Source organism: Bidens hawaiensis, unplaced genomic scaffold (genome assembly GCF_021521415.1).
Source record: "Bidens hawaiensis isolate Kalapana, Puna unplaced genomic scaffold, B.hawaiensis_p1.1 tig00006258_1, whole genome shotgun sequence".
Classification (NCBI taxonomy): Eukaryota; Viridiplantae; Streptophyta; class Magnoliopsida; order Asterales; family Asteraceae; genus Bidens; species Bidens hawaiensis.
The window spans coordinates 702,404-724,421 of record NW_027491415.1 but is presented as its reverse complement, the minus strand read 5'-3'; the positions used below and the strand labels follow the sequence as shown (position 1 = coordinate 724,421).

The window sequence follows — 22,018 nt, the reverse complement described above, 5'->3', positions numbered from 1 at the left end:
GAGATGGTAACGAATCAGGGAAAGACGGTAGCTCGAGTTGTTATAAACGAATCAGGGGTAATAAAGTAATTTCCTTTTTTTTAACGGGTCAACGACGGGTCAACTGACGGTAGGAGTCAGAGGAACCCGCCGGAGAAACACAGGGGCCCAAACTTCGCAAATTCTTTATCAGGGGTAAACCCATCGAATGTAACTATAAACCAGGGAGACAAAATGCAGATTTCTCCGATAATTATTACACTACAACAAAACCGTACTAGAGTAACAATAATAACACTACTTGTAAGTGTAATGTTAGAGTTACTACAAAAATGCCACTTCATTGACTTTCTTCACTTCGTATGTTTCACACATTTAAGGCTAGATATATACATATATGTTTTGTCATTTGTTATATATAATTTATTGAGTATTACTTAATGATTGTTTTGTCATTTGTTATGTATAATTTATTTAATCACGTACATATATGTAAAATGTTTATTACACATACCTAATTTGTTTACTCAGTAAACTTGTGATCACATATATGTAATCACTATATTAGATATACTAAATGAAAATGTGTGGCATGCAGAGTTTGACAGAATTGCATCGAAATAGGCTCTTGCTAGCCGACGGGTAATTTTGTCCAACCGTTTATTTTTAACTGTGGGATGGTGCAAGAATCAACATACCATTACCACCTTCTGATCTCGTGTATGTATGCAAAGACCATTAGATGGTAGATTTGTTTATGGTTAAATATTCATGTATCCCTTCATGCAAAGATTTGTTTTATGGTTTAACCAAAATTATGAATAGTAGTATTTTTAATTCTTACAACACATTAATTTAATTACTTCACATCCAAAACCCTACTAATTGCCTGTTTTTGCAACAATACAAGTTTCTGAGCTTTAATTTTCGTTAAAGAATGCCTTTCCTCCCCTCAAATATAGACCTTATTTTGTGACACAATCGATGGCTATACGAATATGAGAAAAAAAGACCCGGCCCGTTTAATTTACTGGGCTCCATCACTTTATTTATCATCAATGGCTATAACTCTATAAGAAGCCGTTCTGATGTCGTCACCAAGTTAATCAATCAATGGTGCTATTTTGCTGTGACCAGAGCTGCGCATATCGACCAGCATTCAACAAAAGAACTTCATGAGGACCTTGTTCTACAACCATTCCACCTTCCATAACTATAATCTAATAACCAACACAAATATTTATTTATAACTCCAACCGAAAACTTTACAAAATATATTTATATATAACTAATTTAACTGAGCCAAACAAAGAATCTATGGCTCTGTTAACAATTTTCAAAATATCTGAATTTGATGATTCAATTTCGGTTATGGTTTGTCAACTGAATAACCGAACAATATATTATGGTTTTGTTTGAATGTTTAATTTTGGTGTAAGCATTGTTGTTAAAAAAAATCTTTTTAACTAATGGTAAAGTCAGGCCTAAATATATGTTAAATTTATTTAAATCATTTATGTTCATAAAGCCAAATCTATATTAACCAACAAACCAAAAAATGGAGCCAATGGTCCACAATTTCACCTAATCAGTTTGCATATTAACCGATGCCTTATAACCGAAAAAGAAACTAAGTGAACCGACTTATAACCGAAACTGTTAGTCCGTAAGTAGTTTATCAATCTCAGGCTCGGCTCGGCTCGTTTATAATTTATTAATAACTATTTTAATCATATTTATACTTATTTTTATATATGTTTTAATTATAATTGTTATATATAAAATAATATATATTATATACTTATTTTTGTCATAATTTTATTATAGTATATATATATATTTAATATATTAAATAAAAATTATATAAACAATAGGCTCTTTTAGGCTCGCGAGCTGGCTCAAGCTCTACAAGTGAGGCTCGAGCTCTTTAAAGCTCACAGCTCAGATCGAGCTTTTAGTGAGCCGATCTGGAGTAGCTCAGGAGTGGCTTAGCTCGTGTGCATCCCCTGGCCATGAGGTAAAACTGAACCGCAATGTACGCACTCGTATCAATAGGAGAATATTAATATTTTAAGAGAAAAAGGGGCTTGCCTCATCACACTGCATTGCAGTTGTAAGTCTATGAGCAACAAAGACAGATGTTCTGTTATTAGCAAGTGACCTTAATGCACTTAGTATCTCTGCTTCTGTTGTGCTATCTAGAGCACTTGTTGCTTCATCACACAACCTGAAAGAAGTTGATGTTGCATGATCTAAACTTCAAAGCTTTTATAATTAGCATACTATAATCCACTTACAAAATTGGAGGTGCTTTCAAGAATGCGCGAGCTAATGCAACTCGTTGTTTTTCACCACCGCTAAGCTGCAATGAGTAAAAATAAATCAGGAAAATGAAGATAGTAAAAAAACAAAATAAAGAAAATAATAATTTATTCTTTAACCTTAAGGCCTCGCTCGCCTACAAGTGTGGAATACTGTTGAGGGAATTTCATAATAGTGTCATGAATTGCTGCTTTTCAGGCAGCATCATATACCTATAACAAACATATTAATTAGTGAAAAGAAGGCATTAAGTAATGTTAATATATATGTAAATCGCATATTGCAAATGAAAAAACCTCTTCAGGGGTAGATGAGAGACAACCATACTGAATGTTGTGGAATATTGTGTTGTTAAATAATACCTGCTCATAAACAACACTTTGCATAAATCATACAAATGCCACCTTAAAAGGGAGCATAAAATGGATAATATGAATAATATTTATAAAACTTACTGTATCTTGCGGAACAACACCTATATGTTTTCTAAGGCTTTCGAGTGTCACCTTGCGTATGTCCTGACCATCTATCCTCACCTACAACAATTAAGTGTTTGCAATCATATCTTCATAGCATACCAATTATTTATTTACCCAAATCAGAATCAGGTCAGAAATTAACAGATAATAGTTACCGTGCCAGATTGGGTGTCAAAGAATCTGAAGATCATCCTAAGGATTGTTGATTTCCCTGCGCGTAAAATTAATCTAACAAGAATTAGAACTCAAACTGTATGATCAGGAAATATGATATTATGGATTGAGTAGAATAGAAAGCTCACCACTGCCACTAGTTCCAACAATAGCCACACTTTTGCCAGCTGGCACAACAAAAGATATCCCATCCAGAATCTTTCGTTCTGTCAGATAACTAAACCCGAGCAACAAAATCAACAAAGCCATCGTATCTTATATTATACAATGATGCGAGTACTAGGGCAATTGATTTGGTCAGCGATCACAAACTCACAATTGAAATTTAACCAGCTTGATAAGTGAAAATTTCACCTGAAATGAACATTTTCAAATTCAATGCTGCCACCATCTAACTTCAGGGGCTTTGCATCATCTCCATCTTTAATTTCTGCTTTCTCCTGACAAAACAATAAAATAAAACACAAATTAACTAAAGTTAATAATTAGAGGCAGCACGATGAGGGTGTTCGGTAGCGGGTCAAAATAGGTTTGGCTTGCAACACACAATTTTCTTATAAATGTCAAAACGGGCCCACAAACACTTCTTGTCCATCTTTTACAAAAGTTAAATAAAGAAGGTGCTAACTATTATTACAAAAAGATAATTATACAATATTTGTGTAAAAAGTAGGCCAGTTAGCGAACCAAACTTTCAGTGAACCGTTCAACTGAACGGGAAGTTTGTATATGTTTGTTTACTTAATAAATGAACGAAACTGAACAATTTTTTTGTTCATTTAGTTTAATAAACGAACATGAACACATGCCTGGTTCTTCATTTATGTTTGTGAACATTCGTTAACTTTTGATCATTTACGTTGGTTTATATATTTACTTAATCTTTTAGAACCATTATAATTTAGTCTAATTTATGAACTTAAGATATCACCCATTACAGTTTAGTGAACTTTTATTAAATTTTGGACCCAGATGTTCAGTTTATTCTAACTGGTGTTTAACCAATTATGGGACCCAGATGTTCAGCTTATTCTAACTGGTGTTTAACCAATTATGTTCGTTCATCTATGTTCAGTTATGTTTGTTCGTTACGTTCGTGAACTGTTCACTTATCCTATTAACGAACAAAAATAAACAAATACGGACATGTTCATTTCTTAACAAACAAACACGAACAAGAAAACTCAGTTCGTTTAATGTCCGCGTTCGGCTAAAGTTAAATGAACGAACACAAACATGCTTCGTTCGTGTTCATTTGGTTCTTTTACAAGCCTAGTAATAAAATTATGTTGTCCAATAGATTTTTAAGCTACTTTCAACATGTTTGACCTGATCAACGTACTCCATTTTTAGCTAAATTTTCTATATAACCCATTTTGAGATGAAACACAACCGAATTCAACCCGCCCAAAAGTATATCAATTGAAATTGCCACCTCCTTTATATATTTCAACTATATTCCAAGCTTACCTCAAGCAGCTGAAACATCGATTTCATGTCGATAAGACTCTGAACAGTTTCACGATATACACTACAGAGGAAGTTGAGTGGAAGAGACAGCTGGAATAGGAGCCCATTAACCATAACCTGTAAATATCTTAAATAGCTTATATGACCATAATTAAATCATATATCTTTTATTAATGTAAGCTGCATATGAATATAAAGACGGTTTACCAAATCACCAACCGTCGCGACACCATTCATAATACCATTTGAACTCAATACCATTGCTGCTGTGAGAGCTACACTGAATATCAGAGATTGGCCAAAATTAAGTAATGCAAGACTGTGCTGTGTATTCAAGGCAGCATCTTCATAACCTGAGATCAAATGCTATTGAAGCTTATGTTTTATAGATAATTAATGTGCTAATTATGATTACAAATAAAGTATTATTACATTCATACCCTAAATCTCTGAATAAAATGATTAAGGAGGTTGTACGCTACGATAATAGAATTCAGAAGACTTTCAACGTGCTCAGTTCATTCCTAGGTGGCTAGGCCTGTAAATGAACCGAACAAACACGAAAGGGGCATGTTCGCGTTTGTTCATTTAACTTTAACTTAACAAATGATCGAAGGCCAACAGTTAAACGACTCAAGGTTTTCTTGTTCGTGTTCGTTCATTAAGAAACTGAACGTGGTCTGTGTTTGTTCGTTAATAGTATAAACAAGCGGCGATAACTTACATAGATGAACAAAGATAACATATTAAAAGTAAAGAGTGAACATCAATGAGCTAAAAAAGTTAATAAAACCAGACTTAATTTTATCAGGTGATATTAATTACATATAAAGAAGAGTAAGCTGTAATAGGCATAAAAAGTTAAATGAATATAAACAAACGAACTTAAACAAACGTAACTAATGAACGTAAATGAACGCAAATGAAGATATAAAGACGGTTTACCAAATCACCAACCGTCGCGACACCATTCATAATACCATTTGAACTCAATACCATTGCTGCTGTGAGAGCTACACTGAATATCAGAGATTGGCCAAAATTAAGTAATGCAAGACTGTGCTGTGTATTCAAGGCAGCATCTTCATAACCTGAGATCAAATGCTATTGAAGCTTATGTTTTATAGATAATTAATGTGCTAATTATGATTACAAATAAAGTATTATTACATTCATACCCTAAATCTCTGAATAAAATGATTAAGGAGGTTGTACGCTACGATAATAGAATTCAGAAGACTTTCAACGTGCTCAGTTCATTCCTAGGTGGCTAGGCCTGTAAATGAACCGAACAAACACGAAAGGGGCATGTTCGCGTTTGTTCATTTAACTTTAACTTAACAAATGATCGAAGGCCAACAGTTAAACGACTCAAGGTTTTCTTGTTCGTGTTCGTTCATTAAGAAACTGAACGTGGTCTGTGTTTGTTCGTTAATAGTATAAACAAGCGGCGATAACTTACATAGATGAACAAAGATAACATATTAAAAGTAAAGAGTGAACATCAATGAGCTAAAAAAGTTAATAAAACCAGACTTAATTTTATCAGGTGATATTAATTACATATAAAGAAGAGTAAGCTGTAATAGGCATAAAAAGTTAAATGAATATAAACAAACGAACTTAAACAAACGTAAACTAATGAACGTAAATGAACGCAAATGAAGATAAATGGAAAACCAAAAATTAGAAAAGAGATACGTTTCAAATATTTATCATACTCATCAACTTCGAACTGCTCATTATTGAAGTACTTTACGGTCTGGCAAAAAAAAGTTACAAAAGTCAGTGCAAAAAAGAAAAAGGTAAAACAAAAATAAGAAAAGAGAAGACGATTTTACTAATCATCATTACATATAGAAGCAAGATATACATATAACTGCATTAATAAAGTGCTGACTCCTTACCTCATAATTAATAAGTGAATCTATTGCCCGTGTACTCGCATCATTATCGGCTTTGTTCATATCTGTTCTAAATTTAGTCCTCCACTGCAAAAGACAAAATCAGAGTAAAGTATAAAAAGGGAAAACAGAACTGATTCATGGGAGAAAAATAAATAAATAGTTAACTAAAAGGAAAATAGGTACTTGTGTCACAGTCAACGTGAAGGCAACATAAGCAGCAACTGACAAAGAAGTAATCCATGCAAATGGTGCTCCAAAATTGTATGCAAGAATACCTGACACCAAAGAAATCTACAAGAGCACATGCTAAGTCAGCTGACTTGAAATATGCACACAGGATGAAAATAAGTGAAATTGCAATTATAAAAATTAGTAAGAGGACAAACTTTACCTCCAATATAGTTGGTACAACATTAAATACCATGGCTGAGAGGATGAAGTTAATAGCTCGGCTACCACGGTCAATAATTCGATTTAGAGCACCTGTTTCTCGGCTGCAAATAGAAAAGAAACAAAAGGAAATGAAATACGTGTGTTGATGGTTATAGAAACTATATGAAATGGCTGTTTTGATACAAGCAAGACAAAAAAAAGCACTAATTCCAATAACATGCTGACAGTGGATTAAGTAAATCAAGCAAATATGTTAACAATATAAATTATACTCCCACTAAACCTGAAGATAACAAATATACCTAAGATGATACCGCAGATCGAGCTGGTGCAAATGTGTAAACACCTGTATAACACACATAAACCATGAACTTTATGCTTTTCCAAGTTATACCAACATCTCAAATAAAAAAAAAGTAAGCTAAACTGGAAACAGATTTGTAACACTAAGACTTGATCATACCTTTCTTGAAACCGACCTAATAGTCCGCAACGCAACTGTGGAAAACAATGCAGTTCGCAACTCTATAACAACACAAATAAACACAATGAGTCCAACCGATTGTTCTTTCTTTGTGCGTTGGGGCCCGCATTGGCAATATTAGAGGCTAAAACTTGTGTCATTATAAAACTTGAATTCAAATACACAGTATCAAAACAAGCACCAGCAATTACTTCATAATGAAGTACCATTGAAAGCAGAAGCCCCTGTTCTTGCAACTCCATAACCAATCAACACAGCAGCAGGACTCACAAAAACAGCTAAAGCTATAGAATTAGCAGCTGCAAACTCAGAAAGTGAACTAGGGTTTCCTGTTGCTGTTGTTAACCAATCAACAGCTAGCTTGAACAAATATGGAACTTGAACATTCAATACCTGATACAAAGAAAACAACAACCTCTTTAAACATGTTACAAACATAACAGAAATCTTAATTTGAACATTCACTCACCTTGGCTCCAACCAAAAATCCCATAGCCGTGAGCACTCTTAATCTGAACTCAGTGTTATCTTTCATCCACAAGTACTTCGCTAGTGTACTGAGAATTTTAGCATCATTAATTTTCTCTCCTTTTGTAACAAGATTTGTTACCTCCTTTTCATTTATCTTCTTACCTTTTGCATCATTGGTACTGGATGTTGTCAATGAAGCATATCCATTAGGTATAGAACCCTGATTATTACAATCATATAAGCATATCATAAATGTATTGATTTGGAATCTCAATTGGCTGTCTAAACTTAAAGCAATCATACAAAGAAGCAACGGATAACTATAATCATATATGACATGCCATAAATGTATTGATTAACAAACTCAATCGCCTATCTAAACTTACAGTAATCATACAAAGATTAAAAGGATATTACAATCATATATGCCATGTCATAAATGTATCGATTAACAAACTCAATTGGCTGTCTAAACCTAAAGTAATCATATAAAGATGAGAAGGAATGAAGGATAATTACAATCATATAAACATGTCATAAAAGTACTGATTAACAAACTCGATAGTCTGTCTAAATTTGAAGCAATCACAGAAAGATGCAATGGATAATTACAATCATATAAACATATCATAAATGCATTAAATAACAAACTCAATGCTCTGTCTCAACTTACAGTGATCATACAAAGATGCAATGCATAATTACAATCATATAACATATCCTATCATTAATGTAATGATTAACAAACTCAATCATCTGTCTAAACTTGAAGCAATCATACAAAAATTCAATTGATAATTACAAATTTACAATCATATATGACATGTCATAAATGTATTGATTAGCAAACTCAATTGTCTGTCTAATGTCTAAACTTACAGTAATCATACAAAGATGCAATGGATAATTACAATCATATAAACATGTCACACATGTATTGATTAACAAACTCAATTGTCTGTCTCAACTTACAGTATATATACACAGATGCAATGCATAATTACAATCATATAAACATATCATAAATGTATTGATTAACAAACTCAATTGGCTGTCTAATGTCTAAACTTACAGTAATCATACAAAGATGCAATGGATAATTACAATCATATAAACATGTCACACATGTATTGATTAACAAACTCAATTGTCTGTCTCAACTTACAGTATATATACAAAGATGCAATGCATAATTACAATCATATAAACATATCATAAATGTATTGATTAACAAACTCAATTGGCTGTCTAATGTCTAAACTTACCGTAATCATATAAACATGTCACAAATGTATTGATTAACAAACTCAATTGGCTGTCTAAACTTACCGTAATTATAAAAACATGTCACAAATGTATTGATTAACAAACTCAAATGGCTGTCTAAACTTACCGTAATTATATAAACATGTCATAAATGTCATAAACAAACTCAATTGGCTGTCTAAACTTAAAGTAATCATACAAAGATGTCATAAAATGTATTGATTAACAAACTCAATTGGCTGTCTGAAGTCTAAACTTACAGCAATCACACAAATATGCAATGCATAATTACAATCATATATCACATTTCATTAATGCATTCAGTTATTCATTAACAAACTCAATCATCTGTCTAATTCTCTAAACCTAAAGCAATCACACAAACAAGCAACAGATTCAATAGCATCGTTAAACCTAACATGCACTTACAGGTCTATTAAGCGGAGTATTCGAGAAATCCGATACAAACGCATTCAATTGTCCGAAAAAACGCGTCGTAACATCCCACGGCATACGCCGACGACCGGAGAATTGGCGAGTAATAATATGACTACCGGAGCTGCGTGAAACTAACGGTTGAGAATAATAATAACTATAACACGCGATCGTTCGTCGGAGATGAATCTGAAGAGCATTACGGCACCGTGTGCCGATTATTGAATGCATGTTTGTTGCTGAATTTGAAGGCTTATATGAGTTATAGCATTGAAGTAATTGAGTAAGATGTGAAATGCTGTTGTTATTGTTGGTGTAATTTGGAGCCCTAATTGTGCGTAGGATAGAAGATCTGATGATAATAATAATAATAATAATCGGAGAATGTTAATTGTTAAAGAATGGAATGGTGAACACCGGCGAGCTAAAAGGTGTCGTTGTTGGATTTGTTTCTTCGTTGGGTCATGATATTCGATTGCTGGTTTGACTTTTTTTATGAACGATTGATTTTGACTTTTTTTATTATTTTCTTTTTGTTGGAAATTGTAAAACTTAAAACCCCGCGATGAAGTCGTTTATGAAGGTTATGTTGTAGAAGGTTAAGATGGAAAATGAATTCATATATACTTGGCCTAGACGTGCATAAATCGGGTTTTTCAAATACCCGGTTCCGGATATGGAACCAGGTATTGAAAAATCGGGTACTGGCAATAACCAAGTCAGGTTCAGGTCTGAGTTTGGGCATTGTCTTTAAAAACATTTTCCTATGCATCGGTTCGTGTCGGGTATAAACCAGATGTTATAAAACCGGGTATTTGAATACCCTAGCTTCGGGTATTGAAAAAACCTTATTTTTTGGGTTTTTCGATCTTATTCCGGGTATTTTTCAGATATAGATTGGGTTTTTTTTAAAAGGGTTGCACTTTTTAGGGGCATTTATGGGTCTTTTCAAGTATAGATAGGGTATTTGATCTACCCAGTTTCGTGTATGGTTCCGGTTTCTGGATACCAAATACAAATCGGGTCCGACTCCGGGGGGTTTTGGTACTAAAATGCATACCCTATCCGTACCCTACGGGTAGGGTCGGATACGGGTTCGGGTATTAAAAACCCGGATATAAAAAAACCGGTTCCAGGTTTTTTCCCGGGTCCGGTTCCGGAATTGGGTTTTTTTGCACATCTAATGTCTTGGCCTATATTGATTGGTTTACAAGTTTGTGAATCGAATGTTCAGGTAAATTTTTGACGTAAAGTTTGTTTATGTTTGTTCAATTGAATGATGAAGAAACATGAAGATAGAAGAAATAAGGTTTAAGGAAATTTAGCGGAGAAAGGATGCACACTACCACCTTAGAGATGGTTAGGGGGGAAAAATAAGGAAAAACTGATGTGGAGAAGAGAGAGTTCAATGATGGTTAGATAGATAATGTAGCTTTGATGTTGAGGAGAGACTCAACAAATGGAACAGAGAAAGAATGATGCCTCCGCACTAATTCACATACTTTCATTACTAGTTGATTAAACAATTAAGTGTTTAATCGATCCTAACAAGTGGTTTAAGTTTACGAATTAATTGACCTGACTAATGTAGCAAACATGCTATAATAAGTTAACGACATTCAAGCTAACATCTTATTAATATAGTTTTACATTCATTTACGGCTTATAAAACTCATCTAACCCGAAACTTCAAACTCGTTGCGGTGTCAAATTGTCCAATTACACATGGTCCCTAAATTCATATACAGATTATAGCACATGCTCTAAACCTTAATTAATTAGTTAAGACAAATCTACAAGATTTATCATATGCTTCTACAACATAACAGATAATACATGAAAAGTCGAAACTACCCTCGTCGGGTCACACGTTTGCCAATATCTACATCCATTAGCCTTGATGAGGGTCTTGGTGCAGATGATGATAATCCAACGGATTCGGGAATGTCAAGGTCGACTTTCATTGAAGGCCCTGCCATCGCACGCTTTATATCGGTGTCGTTTAGTCTTCTGACTTGAAATTTTGACTTTTCAATCTGTTCATGAAATTACAAAGTATAAATTATATTGGCTTTGCATAATATAAATAAGTATAATTAGTGTTGACTGTGTGATAGTAAAAGAATTAATAGCAAATATTGTTGGAAGGGATAAACTTACTAGTTCAACATGATGAGCGGATGCATAGGCTTTTGAAAGTCTTTTTTGCAATTCGTCCGCCTTTTTCTTCTCGTATTCCCGATTAGCTGTTTCGTTCGCCTTTTCATCTACTTGCTCATACAATGCTGCAAAGAATAATAATTAAAATATAGTAATATCAATGATAATAAAAAAAAACTGCATCAAAAGCTTGTGAAACATATAATAAATTAAAAAGAAAAAACTCAAAAAACGTTATATTACTGGAAACGGGCTTACATATCATTAAAATTACGAATCTATACTAAAACATTAGTAAAATTGCAAATCTACACCAAAAGTATAAGTATTTTATTAAATCATTTGTCATCTGGTTTTTAAATCAAGTCCGACCAGTCTGGTGGCAATTATTAAATACTCTAAAACAAAGAAATGTACCATAGTTGATAAAATCAATATGTTGTAACAATTTATATGAAAAATTATAATCATTTTAGATTAAGCTTTGCATTGTAACGATCTAGAGGTGGTAATTTAGACCCATTTACTTCCAAAGATCAAGATTATTGTTTTTATAATCATAATCGATAAATCAATTATAGATAGATACATTTTAAAATGAACAAAAATTGCCGTATCAATCCAGCCCGTAATTACACCTCTAAAACAAACAATACATACCGGTGAGGTTTGAAAGGACCCAAATCTGAGTTGGAATATCATAAAGCTTCTTTGCCAATGTTAGTGAAGACCTCAAGATCTCTCGGGCTTGACTCGTATCATGAAGAGCCAGTGCGAGGTTTCCAAGAACCGTTAGATATTGTGACACCAATTGCAGATTTCCTATAGTCGTGTGTGTCGTCTGCAACCCACTTGCCAATCGAACCCTGCGATTACACAATTCTAATAGTGATCTAAAACTTTTTAATTTGGTGATTTTATAGGGGTTTTATGCATTTAAATACACAGCGTGACTTTTAGCCCATTTAACGTGTATCTCCTTCAATTCTTTTAACTTAAAACTATTTCATCGGTTAAGAGATCAAATACAACCCAAATCAGCCTATTTATATATTAGGGCCAAAATCACAACCGTTGTTTCCAGTAAGGGCATTTATCGGTTCAGATGTTGGTTTATTCGGTTTTGAATTTTTTCTGGCCCTAACCGCAAACTAAACCGAATTAGAAATGTGTCTAAAACCGTTTTATTTGGTTCGGTTATCTGATTGAACCGGGTATTATTCGCTTTATATGATTTGAATTCGGGTTAGTTATCCAAATAAGCAAGATTTGTGGAGCTTATAACCAGACCAAAAAACCAAATTCACAACTCGATATGTTTTTTCTGTCTACAGATACGGTTCGGTTTTCACATCCCTACTTTCTAGGCTCATCTATCTTTAACAGGTCAAACAGCTTTAATGAAAAGATTAAACCCGACGGCTCTCATGGGTCGAGTGGGTAGACATTCGCGCAAAATGCATACATGATATAACATCCTAAATCATTATACTCAAACAAAAAGTAGATTATTAAATATATTTTTGTAATCATATTTGTCACACTAATCGTTTATAAGTTCACCAATTTTAGACAATTGTGTTTCGGGTCGACCAACCAAACTCTACCCACTTTAAACTACACCAAAATACCCATTTAGATCCATTAAAAATAATTAAACATTTGATTTTAAGTATCACTAACAATTAAAAACGAGATATTTACCGTGCTTCTTGTAGATTCTCCTGCCTCATTAAAAGAAACCCATACGCTAAAAGAGCAGACGTTTTCTCACGTACACCAACAAATGAATCAATTGTTCTGTAAATCGGTCCAACCAACTCCAAAACCTGCATTTGCAAGAAATTAGTCTAAGTCAAACAATATGTGAAGAAAATAATATAAGTCAAACAATAACAGAACACCATGTTGACCTTTGCATAGGAATCTGCATCACCAATGCATATGTAAGACACAGCTGCATAAATTTCACACATGGCTTGTGCTGATTTGCTCTCAGTTAACTGCAGGTAAATGATATTTATCATTAATAATACAAAAAAATATAAACATAACAAAATGTACAGTATAATGATTAGGTGTATGATACCTTCGATGCCTCAACAAAATGATAAGCAGCTTCACTGTAACAAGCAACACAGTGTGCATATTGCCCTCTTAGCATCTCTATAATGCTTTCGCATGCTTGTAAAATTGTGGGAAAACGGTTAAACCAACTCTTCATCTCCAATAACGCCTGTAAACAGACCCAACTTTTAGTAAACAGTTCGTGAACCGTTTGTTGATTCTCGTTCATTTACATCATGTATCTTCGTTTGTTTAGGTTCGTCCGTTTATGTTTGTTAATGTATTGATTTAATATTTTTTTCACCAATTAAAAATTAGTCAAGTTTTATAACCTATTAGATCCTAAGACATTACTTTTAACCTATTAGATCCTCATTTATATTCATTCATCTTATCATCTACGTTCATTTATGTTCGTTCGTTTAAGTTTGTAAACCGTTATTTTATACTGTCAATGAACGGACAAAAACGAACACAAACATATTTATTTTCTTAACGAATGTACACGATCAAGAAAACCCTGTGTTTAACTGTTCGTGTACGATCATTTGTTCGGTTAAAGTTAAACAAACAAACACGAACAAGAAAAACCATGGTCGTTCAACTGTTTGTGTTCGATTGTTTGTTCTGTTAAACTTAGGCGAACAAACACAAACAGAGTTTGGTTCAGTTTACAAGCCTGTATAATGTTAATGTTTCAGTTCCCAAATTCTTTCTCCCTACACACGCGCACACATGTATATAATGTGTTACAAAACAAACCTCTTGTGCTTCAACAAATTCTGAACGAGTGAGTTCCATGGCTACTTTATTCTCAAGAAACTGCATTAAGATCATCAGGTACACACCAGCCATCCAGATGGCAGAGTGCTGCAAATCCACTTCTGCTTGATATGAAAAAAAAAATCATGTTTAACTATTAATTGAATTTTAGATTGTTAAATTAAAAGAATAACCAAAATAAGGATATCTTGTTAATTACTTTACATTAAGACACATTTACAAAAGACTTACCTGATGTACCATCAGTTATTCCATATTTCACCAGCTCCGCTGCATGCAACAAGTACTTTATTCAGTTTTTAAAAAGGGCAAAACTGTAAGATAGTTTTTCATGTCAATACCAATTACACAGAAAAAATATATATATTTTACAAACATTCCATTTTTCTCTTAAGAGTATTTTAGTCATTTCACATGCATTTAACTGAAAAAAATAACACCCGTCCATTCTAAGGACCATACGTGTAATTTTCAAACTTAACGACCAAACTTGCAATATGATCATAATAACAATATAAACAAAAATAACTACCTCGAATAGTATTAACCCCAGTCTGAATTCTCTTTGCACAGTCTTTAAACAGTCCTTTTGGTCGTCCAAGAATAACAACCATAAGATCAACTAACGAATAAACCGCACTTTTCGGTAACCACTCACCATCAATCGGATGCGGTGCCAACTCAAGCCTATCTCCCAATTCACGTTTAACGTTACCAAAATAAGCGGGTTCCAACACTTCTTGACCCATTGACTCAGGGCCCACCAAACTACTGATTTCAACTTCAAGTTGAATTCGCCTAGTACTTAAAGTTTGTCTGTCTCTATGAGGTAGATCAGATTGTCTAAGACCTTCGTTGACTATGTTGAGTTCTTTTGCAAGCTCGCGCGCGTGTTGCAGTTTTTCTAAATCGGTTTTCATCGCGGCATCTAATTTGTCAATGTGTTGACCTGCGTTTTTGTACTCACATATACGCAGAAGGTAGAATATGTGGAGTAACTCATTGTAGAAGAATAAACCGACACACTGTTCTCTCTACATTTCACAAAAGTAAATGTTACAAAAGTTAATAAACGAATGAACATGATGAGAAGTTTTTGTTCATCTGATTGAACGAACGAACACACATGCCCTGTTTGTTCATTTATGTTCGTTAACGTTTAAAGTTTAAACATTCGTTTATATAAGATTGTTTGCATTTAATTATGTTTGTTACTTTACGTTTGTTTAAGTTCATCCATTAATATGCTCATTTAAATTATTTAGGGCCATTACAACTTAGTCTAGTTTTAATAATTTTTAGATCCAACACTCTACTGTTCACATTTACTTTTAATTGATTTTAGCTCAATTATGTTCGTTCTACATTCGTGAACCGTTCATTTATATTGAACAAACAAACACAAACGAACACAAGCATGTTCATTTCTTAACGAACAAACACAAACAAGAAAACCCTGTTTGTTTAGTTGTACGTGTTCGATCGCTTGTTCGGTTAAACTTAATACTTGTCAGAAGACATATTGTTCGCTTATGTGGTACTTTATGTCAAATTTAAACTTGTCTAAAGACATATTGTAATAAAGATACAAATACACTACGTCGTAAACAAGAACCCGACATTCAGTGAACCGTTTGGTGGAAAGTTCATTAATTCAAAAAATGAAGAAACATGAACAAAAATTTATGATCATTTAGTTAAGGGGTCTTTGGGATTTTGCTTATTTAAGTTAAAGAGAACTTTCTGTCAAATGAACTTAACAATTTATGACTTTTCTAAAAGAAGTTTCTAAAAAGTGTTTGGATAAGCTTTTGTGGTGGGGGAAAGCCAAATGACCAAAAAGAACATTCTTTTCTAAAAAGTAGTTGGGTTTTGAGGTTTGAGGGGTGTACTAGTGATTACCAGTAATAAGTTATAAGATGGTTCAAAAAGTCACCATCTCCTAACTTATCAAAATCAACTTATTTACACTTATTTCATAAGTTAAAATAAAAGGTAATTATGATTTTGCCAAAACACTTATCAGCTAAAAAGTTAATAAGTTATAATGAGGTAAAATAAGCAATCCCAAACATGAACACATGTAACGTTCATTCATTTATGTTCGTGAACGTTCATTTACGTTTGTTCATTATTTTTGTTTATGCTTGCTCATTTATATTCATTTGTGTTTGGTACTTTATGTGTGTTTAAGTTCGTTCCTTAATGTATTCATCTAAATATTTTTAGGCCCATTACAATTTAGTCTAATTTTAATAACTTTTAGGCCGAACACATTGCTGTTCACGTTAACTTTTAATTGATTTTAGCTCAGTATGTTCGTTCGTGGACCATTCGTTTATATTGTTAACAAATAAACATTAATGAAAACGAACATGTTCGTATTTTTACCAACAAACACAATAAGAAAACCTTGTTCTTTTAGTTGTTCGTATTCGGATGTTTGTCAGTTAAAAAAATGAACGAACACGAACATGCTCCATTCGTATTCATTTACATGCACTTACCCTGTCTAAGTCAATAGATTCCCAAACTTCATTGCATCTACTTACGGCACTTTCAACTAAGCTCCCATCATCCCACTGCATGAGATGTACATGCAATACTGAAGTTGCAAAAAACATCTGCCCACAAAACCATATAAATTACACAAATGCCACAGGAATCACAATACACTTTTGCCGCTGATTTGTAACCAAAATAACCAAACTGAACCAACAGGTTAGTTTTATGGTTTAGAAAAACTGTATTTACGGTTCGGATTCAGTTTTGTGTGTAATTAAAACGAAAACTGAACTGAATTTATAGATTTTCATATTTTGAACGTTAATTTATAAGAATTTAATACATGGTGTTACCCAAATACTTGAGCCCAAATGTATAACAATAAATTAATTACTAATAAACAAAAAGAATAGGCCCAGTTTCATTATTTGGTCCAATTTTTCTTACCCAAATGGTAAAACCCCAAAATCAAAACAAAAACGAACCGAAACCAAAACCCAAAAAAACTGAAAGTGGGCGGTTTTCAAAAACTTAAAAACCGAATTTGATAATTATGCTTTTTTCAATCCATTTCGATAATTATAAGCTTTCAGAAAGGCCTAATTTGACAATTATAGGATAAAAAGTTATAACCAGAAACAAAATACTTTACCAAACAGGGACAAGAAGCACTTTAATTGCCAAATTAGGCCATTTCAAAACTAATAATGACCAAAAACGGTCTGAAATATTAAAACAACCAAAAGGGACAAAACGAGTTGAAACTATATTGCCATTGTATGATAATTTCCCAAAGAATAAAGAGAATCAACTCTGAATTTTAGAACTTCATTGTGGATGCCAACAAATATTAAAAAATGAACAAAATATCAAATGTTCTGAATTCATAAATCATAATCATCAGTTGAAATGCGCACTTATTAGCTCACACAAACCTGTAACTCGGGATAATACATCTCACTAGCAGAAACATAACCCTGCTCCAAAGCAGAAACTGAACCCTGATAATCTCCTTCAATAATGAGAGCATTTGCAAGCTGCGAATTGAAGTTGCATGACCATAACTTACCAGAGAACCTTCCAATAAACAACAATAGCAATTAGTTCATACAAATTTACTGGATCCCTATCTTAAACAATGAGCAACAAAACTTTGAGCTAGAAAAAACAAGCATACTTATCCCCAAATGATGCAGTAAGTTCTAGACCCTTGTTTAATAGCTGTTTTTGAGAAGGAACAGCTCCAACAAGATGATAACATTGACTCAGTAAGCTGTAAGCTCTGCATTTCAACTCAAAGCATGAGGGAATTGACTTTAGAAGTAGTTGCTGCAAAAAAAAAAGTGATAATCTGTTTAGTGAACCCAATTTACATAGCTTAATCAATCAATCAATCATACCCAGTGAAGTCCCACCAACAGCAAAGCTATAAGTAGGGTCTGGGGAGGGTGGGATGTAGGCACACCCTCTATCCAAAGGGATAAAGAGGTGGCTTCCAGAGAGACCCTCAGCTCTAAAATACATATGTATGAGGCAATATAAAGAAAATCAAAGTTCAACAGTAATATAAATTTTTTTATAATAATATATATATGAAAAGAAAATACCATTATGGTGTGTAACCAAAATAAGATAAATAGAAGCCCTAAGATATTCCTTTCTCCCTAAAAATCCTTAACTTTAATTCTACTTCTCCAAAAATTCCTATCCTCAACCATGTCCTCGGAGAGGTTTAGGTCTATCAAATCATGCCTAATCCTCTCATCCCAAGTCAATTTAGGTCGTCCTCTACCCCCTCCTCTCCTCTATAGTAATGTTTTCTACGGATCTAACAGGATTCGTCGTCTGTCTTCTCTTCACATGTCCAAACCATCTCAATCTCCACTCTCTTATCTTGTCTGATATGTTAGCAACCCCTAATTTACATAGCTTAAGTCCCTCTTTAACATTATTGCCCAAAATTAGGCTTGTAACAGTTCGTGAAGCGTTCGACAGGAAGTTTGTTTATTTAATAAACAAAAGAACATGAACATAACATTTGTACATTTTGTTAAACAAACAAACATGAACACGTGTCTCATTCATTCATTCATGTCCGTGAGCGTTCGCTTAGGTTCTTCATTTAAGTTCATTTGTGCCCGTATATTCAATTGTGTTTGTTAGTTTACATGTGTTTAAGTTTATTCGTTTACATTCACTAATATATTCTTTCACATATTTTAGGCCTGTTATTATTTAGTGTAGTTTTAGAAAACAAAATATTACCTATTACAATTTAATATAGTGTTATAACTTTATTAATTTCTAAGGCCAAACATATTGTTATTCACATTTACCTCTCGTTCATGTTAGCTCAGTTATGTTCGTTCATTATAGAAAGTGGTTCAAAAATCTTGAATGGTATTTTTAAGCATAATAATACAAGCTCTTTTTTTTAAAAAAAAAGTTATTAATCGCAAAGTAGTTTATATGACTACATATATGCAGAATAATTTATTAAATGAGTGATCAGCTAAACTAATTTACCATCAATCACAGTTGTTGGTTTAAACCTACATGCTAACAATCTCACCGCATCAGACTTACACAACCAGATTTGAATTAGCTATTTAATGCATTATGTTGAACAATAACAACAGATTACTACAATTTCCAAAATATCCCTGTCTAAATTGTTCTCCATGCCAAACTTCATAAGGTAAACACAGCATAAGTGCATAATAAACAGTAACAAATTTGTGCATCTTCATCAGTTTTGTAAAATAGTAAGATTCGACTCGAATGAAATTGACACAAAAACGTATGAACCTCAACGAGCCTATTATTTATACAATTTTTATTCAATACATATTTTTTAAATAATTATTATATGTTTATATATACAAAAGTATGACAAAAATAACTAAATAATATATATTATGTTATATATAAAGTTATAACTGAAATATATGTATAAGAACTGACCGCATCAGAGTTACAGAACTAGATTTGACCTAGCTAATTAATGCATGATGTTAAATAATAACAAACAGTAACAAATCTGTGCATCTTCATCAGTTTCACAAACTTGTAAGACTCGATGACTTCGAGTAACAAATTTGTGCATATTCATCAATTTCATAATATTGCAAGACTCGGGTCAAACTGACGTAAAAAACATACCTAATTAAAGCTAAAGCAGTGCGTATTATATCAAATCAATCGAAAAAGGTAAACATCGATGATTTAGAGTAACAAATTTGTGCATCTTCATCAATTCCGTAAAAATTCAAGACTCGGATCAAAGTGACGACAGAAACGTAACTAGTTAAACATAAAGCCACTTGTGACTCGTGAGCAATTCGGGATCGGCTCGCTAAAAATTCAAATCAAGCCGAGCTTATCCAAGCTCAAGCTCGAGCCTAATATAAAGCCAGCACGCAAGCCTAAATTAGCCTATTATTTATATAAACTTTATTTAACAATATTGTAATTAATAAGTATTATATATATAAAATGCGATAAAAATAACTAAACATTATATAAATATAAAGTTACAATTAGAATATATGTATAGAAATTAACGACATCAGAGTTACAGAACTAGATTTTACCTAGCTCATTAATGCATTATGTGAAAAATAATAAAAACGGATTACTAAAAACAGTATAAGTGGACAACAAACAGTAACAAATCCGTGCATCTTCATCAATTTCATAAACCTCTAATACTCGAATCAAATTAACATCATAAACGTACTTAATTAAACCTAAACCAGTCATAATCATCAATTTCGTAACTCTCTAATACTCGTATCAAACTGACATCATAAACGTAACTACTTAAACCTAATTCAGCTAAAACAGTAACAATCGAATACTTACAGAGCGTTCGAGGTGAGATTTGGCGTGATTGACGATATTCGAATGCTTTAGAAGCAACGAAGCGATACGTAGACGAGTTTTGACTTCGATAACCGGAAGAAACGATACAGTGCTTTGACAAATGGCTTCGAGACACTTGACTGATTTGGCGATCTCGCCGTTCTTCTCGTGTAAATCGGCTAGCTCCCATAGTCCTTCAGCTACTCCGTCCATTGTTATTATTATTATTATTATTATCAGCAACTCCGGTGAGTTCGGTTAGGGTTTAGATCGTCCGTCATTCCAATTGCGTGTTTGCTTGCTTCGGTGTGGTTTCAGTTTCTGGTCAGAAGTCCAGTTTAGTCAATGAGTAATCAGCTCGTTGAATCGTTTCTTTCGGTAAGCCCATGGGCCTGTATGTGAGTGGGCCCACTTTAAGATAAAAAAATCTAACAGTCCACACTATACAGTATACACTAGATGATCAAGAAATGCGGGTCAGGTAGAAACCGGTTCCAAGTCAGGTCCGGAACTGAGTATTTTATGGACCTCTACTATACACACCACTAGCATGATATATGAGTTGTATGGTGTAAGAAAAATGTTCAAACGGGGTTGTATGCTAAACTAGTATATCATGCGAGTCATAATGTTTTATACGAGTCATATGTTTTATTCTACCCTCGGGCTCCGACCATAATATATTTAGAAAGACCCGCTTTGAAGATAAAATCGTCGAATTTGCTCTAGAAATATAGAATATTTTATGTCGTATTTTTTCCCGAACGTCGTTAAAATCACACATAAACCAAAATACCAGCTCTTCAAATGACAAATTTGATCTCAGAACAAAGATTTAGATTTTGAATCTTGGGGTGTATAAATATTAAAAATAAAGAAATCTTCGTATAATAAAGGATATTACCGCAGGTGAGAATATAATATTGGCTTTTCAAAGAGAAAACATCTTTGAAAACAGCATGGGTCCTGACAACTGAGCAAACCATATGACCTCACGTTTGCAACCTTGCATCCACGTAATCGAATTGAAAGACCGATTCTCCCCAATACGAATTAACATTAAGTCAATATTAACTGACAGAAAAATTGTCATTGAAACATAAAGTCGACTTCACTGTTGATTAGATTTTTCATGTCGTCGTATATGATCCATGTCTTTTGTAAAGAATTTAGGCATTTTAAGGTAAAGGGTCATACTAAATCAAACCCTAAAAAGGAATGTTAAACAAAATATTTCAAAACTTATGTGTATTATTCTT

General features: G+C 33.2%; 1 protein-coding gene and 1 pseudogene across 2 annotated transcripts; both read right to left on the bottom strand.

Moving 5' to 3' along the window:
- Positions 1–816: 816 nt before the first annotated feature.
- LOC143631902 (ABC transporter B family member 25, mitochondrial-like) lies at positions 817–9,867 on the bottom strand (annotated as a pseudogene). Its single transcript, XR_013153447.1, has 20 exons — positions 9,375–9,867; positions 7,678–7,899; positions 7,415–7,601; positions 7,188–7,249; positions 7,027–7,070; positions 6,723–6,825; positions 6,515–6,622; positions 6,332–6,415; positions 6,126–6,186; positions 5,370–5,515; positions 4,425–4,541; positions 3,309–3,394; positions 3,083–3,171; positions 2,936–2,991; positions 2,757–2,837; positions 2,598–2,663; positions 2,421–2,513; positions 2,277–2,341; positions 2,071–2,206; positions 817–1,199 (listed from the first exon to the last, which is right to left on the bottom strand). The product of XR_013153447.1 is annotated as an ABC transporter B family member 25, mitochondrial-like (transcript).
- A 1,228-nt stretch (positions 9,868–11,095) lies between these two features.
- Positions 11,096–21,118, bottom strand: LOC143631896 (sister chromatid cohesion protein SCC4). The gene is made up of 13 exons (XM_077100527.1): positions 20,760–21,118; positions 18,073–18,224; positions 17,831–17,972; positions 16,898–17,014; positions 14,923–15,424; positions 14,622–14,660; positions 14,370–14,491; positions 13,630–13,776; positions 13,454–13,543; positions 13,245–13,369; positions 12,201–12,406; positions 11,541–11,665; positions 11,096–11,416 (listed from the first exon to the last, which is right to left on the bottom strand). The coding sequence occupies exons 1-13, from the start codon at positions 20,970–20,972 to the stop codon at positions 11,231–11,233; spliced, it is 2,166 nt and encodes a 721-aa protein (XP_076956642.1). The 5' UTR covers positions 20,973–21,118; the 3' UTR covers positions 11,096–11,230.
- Positions 21,119–22,018: the final 900 nt, after the last annotated feature.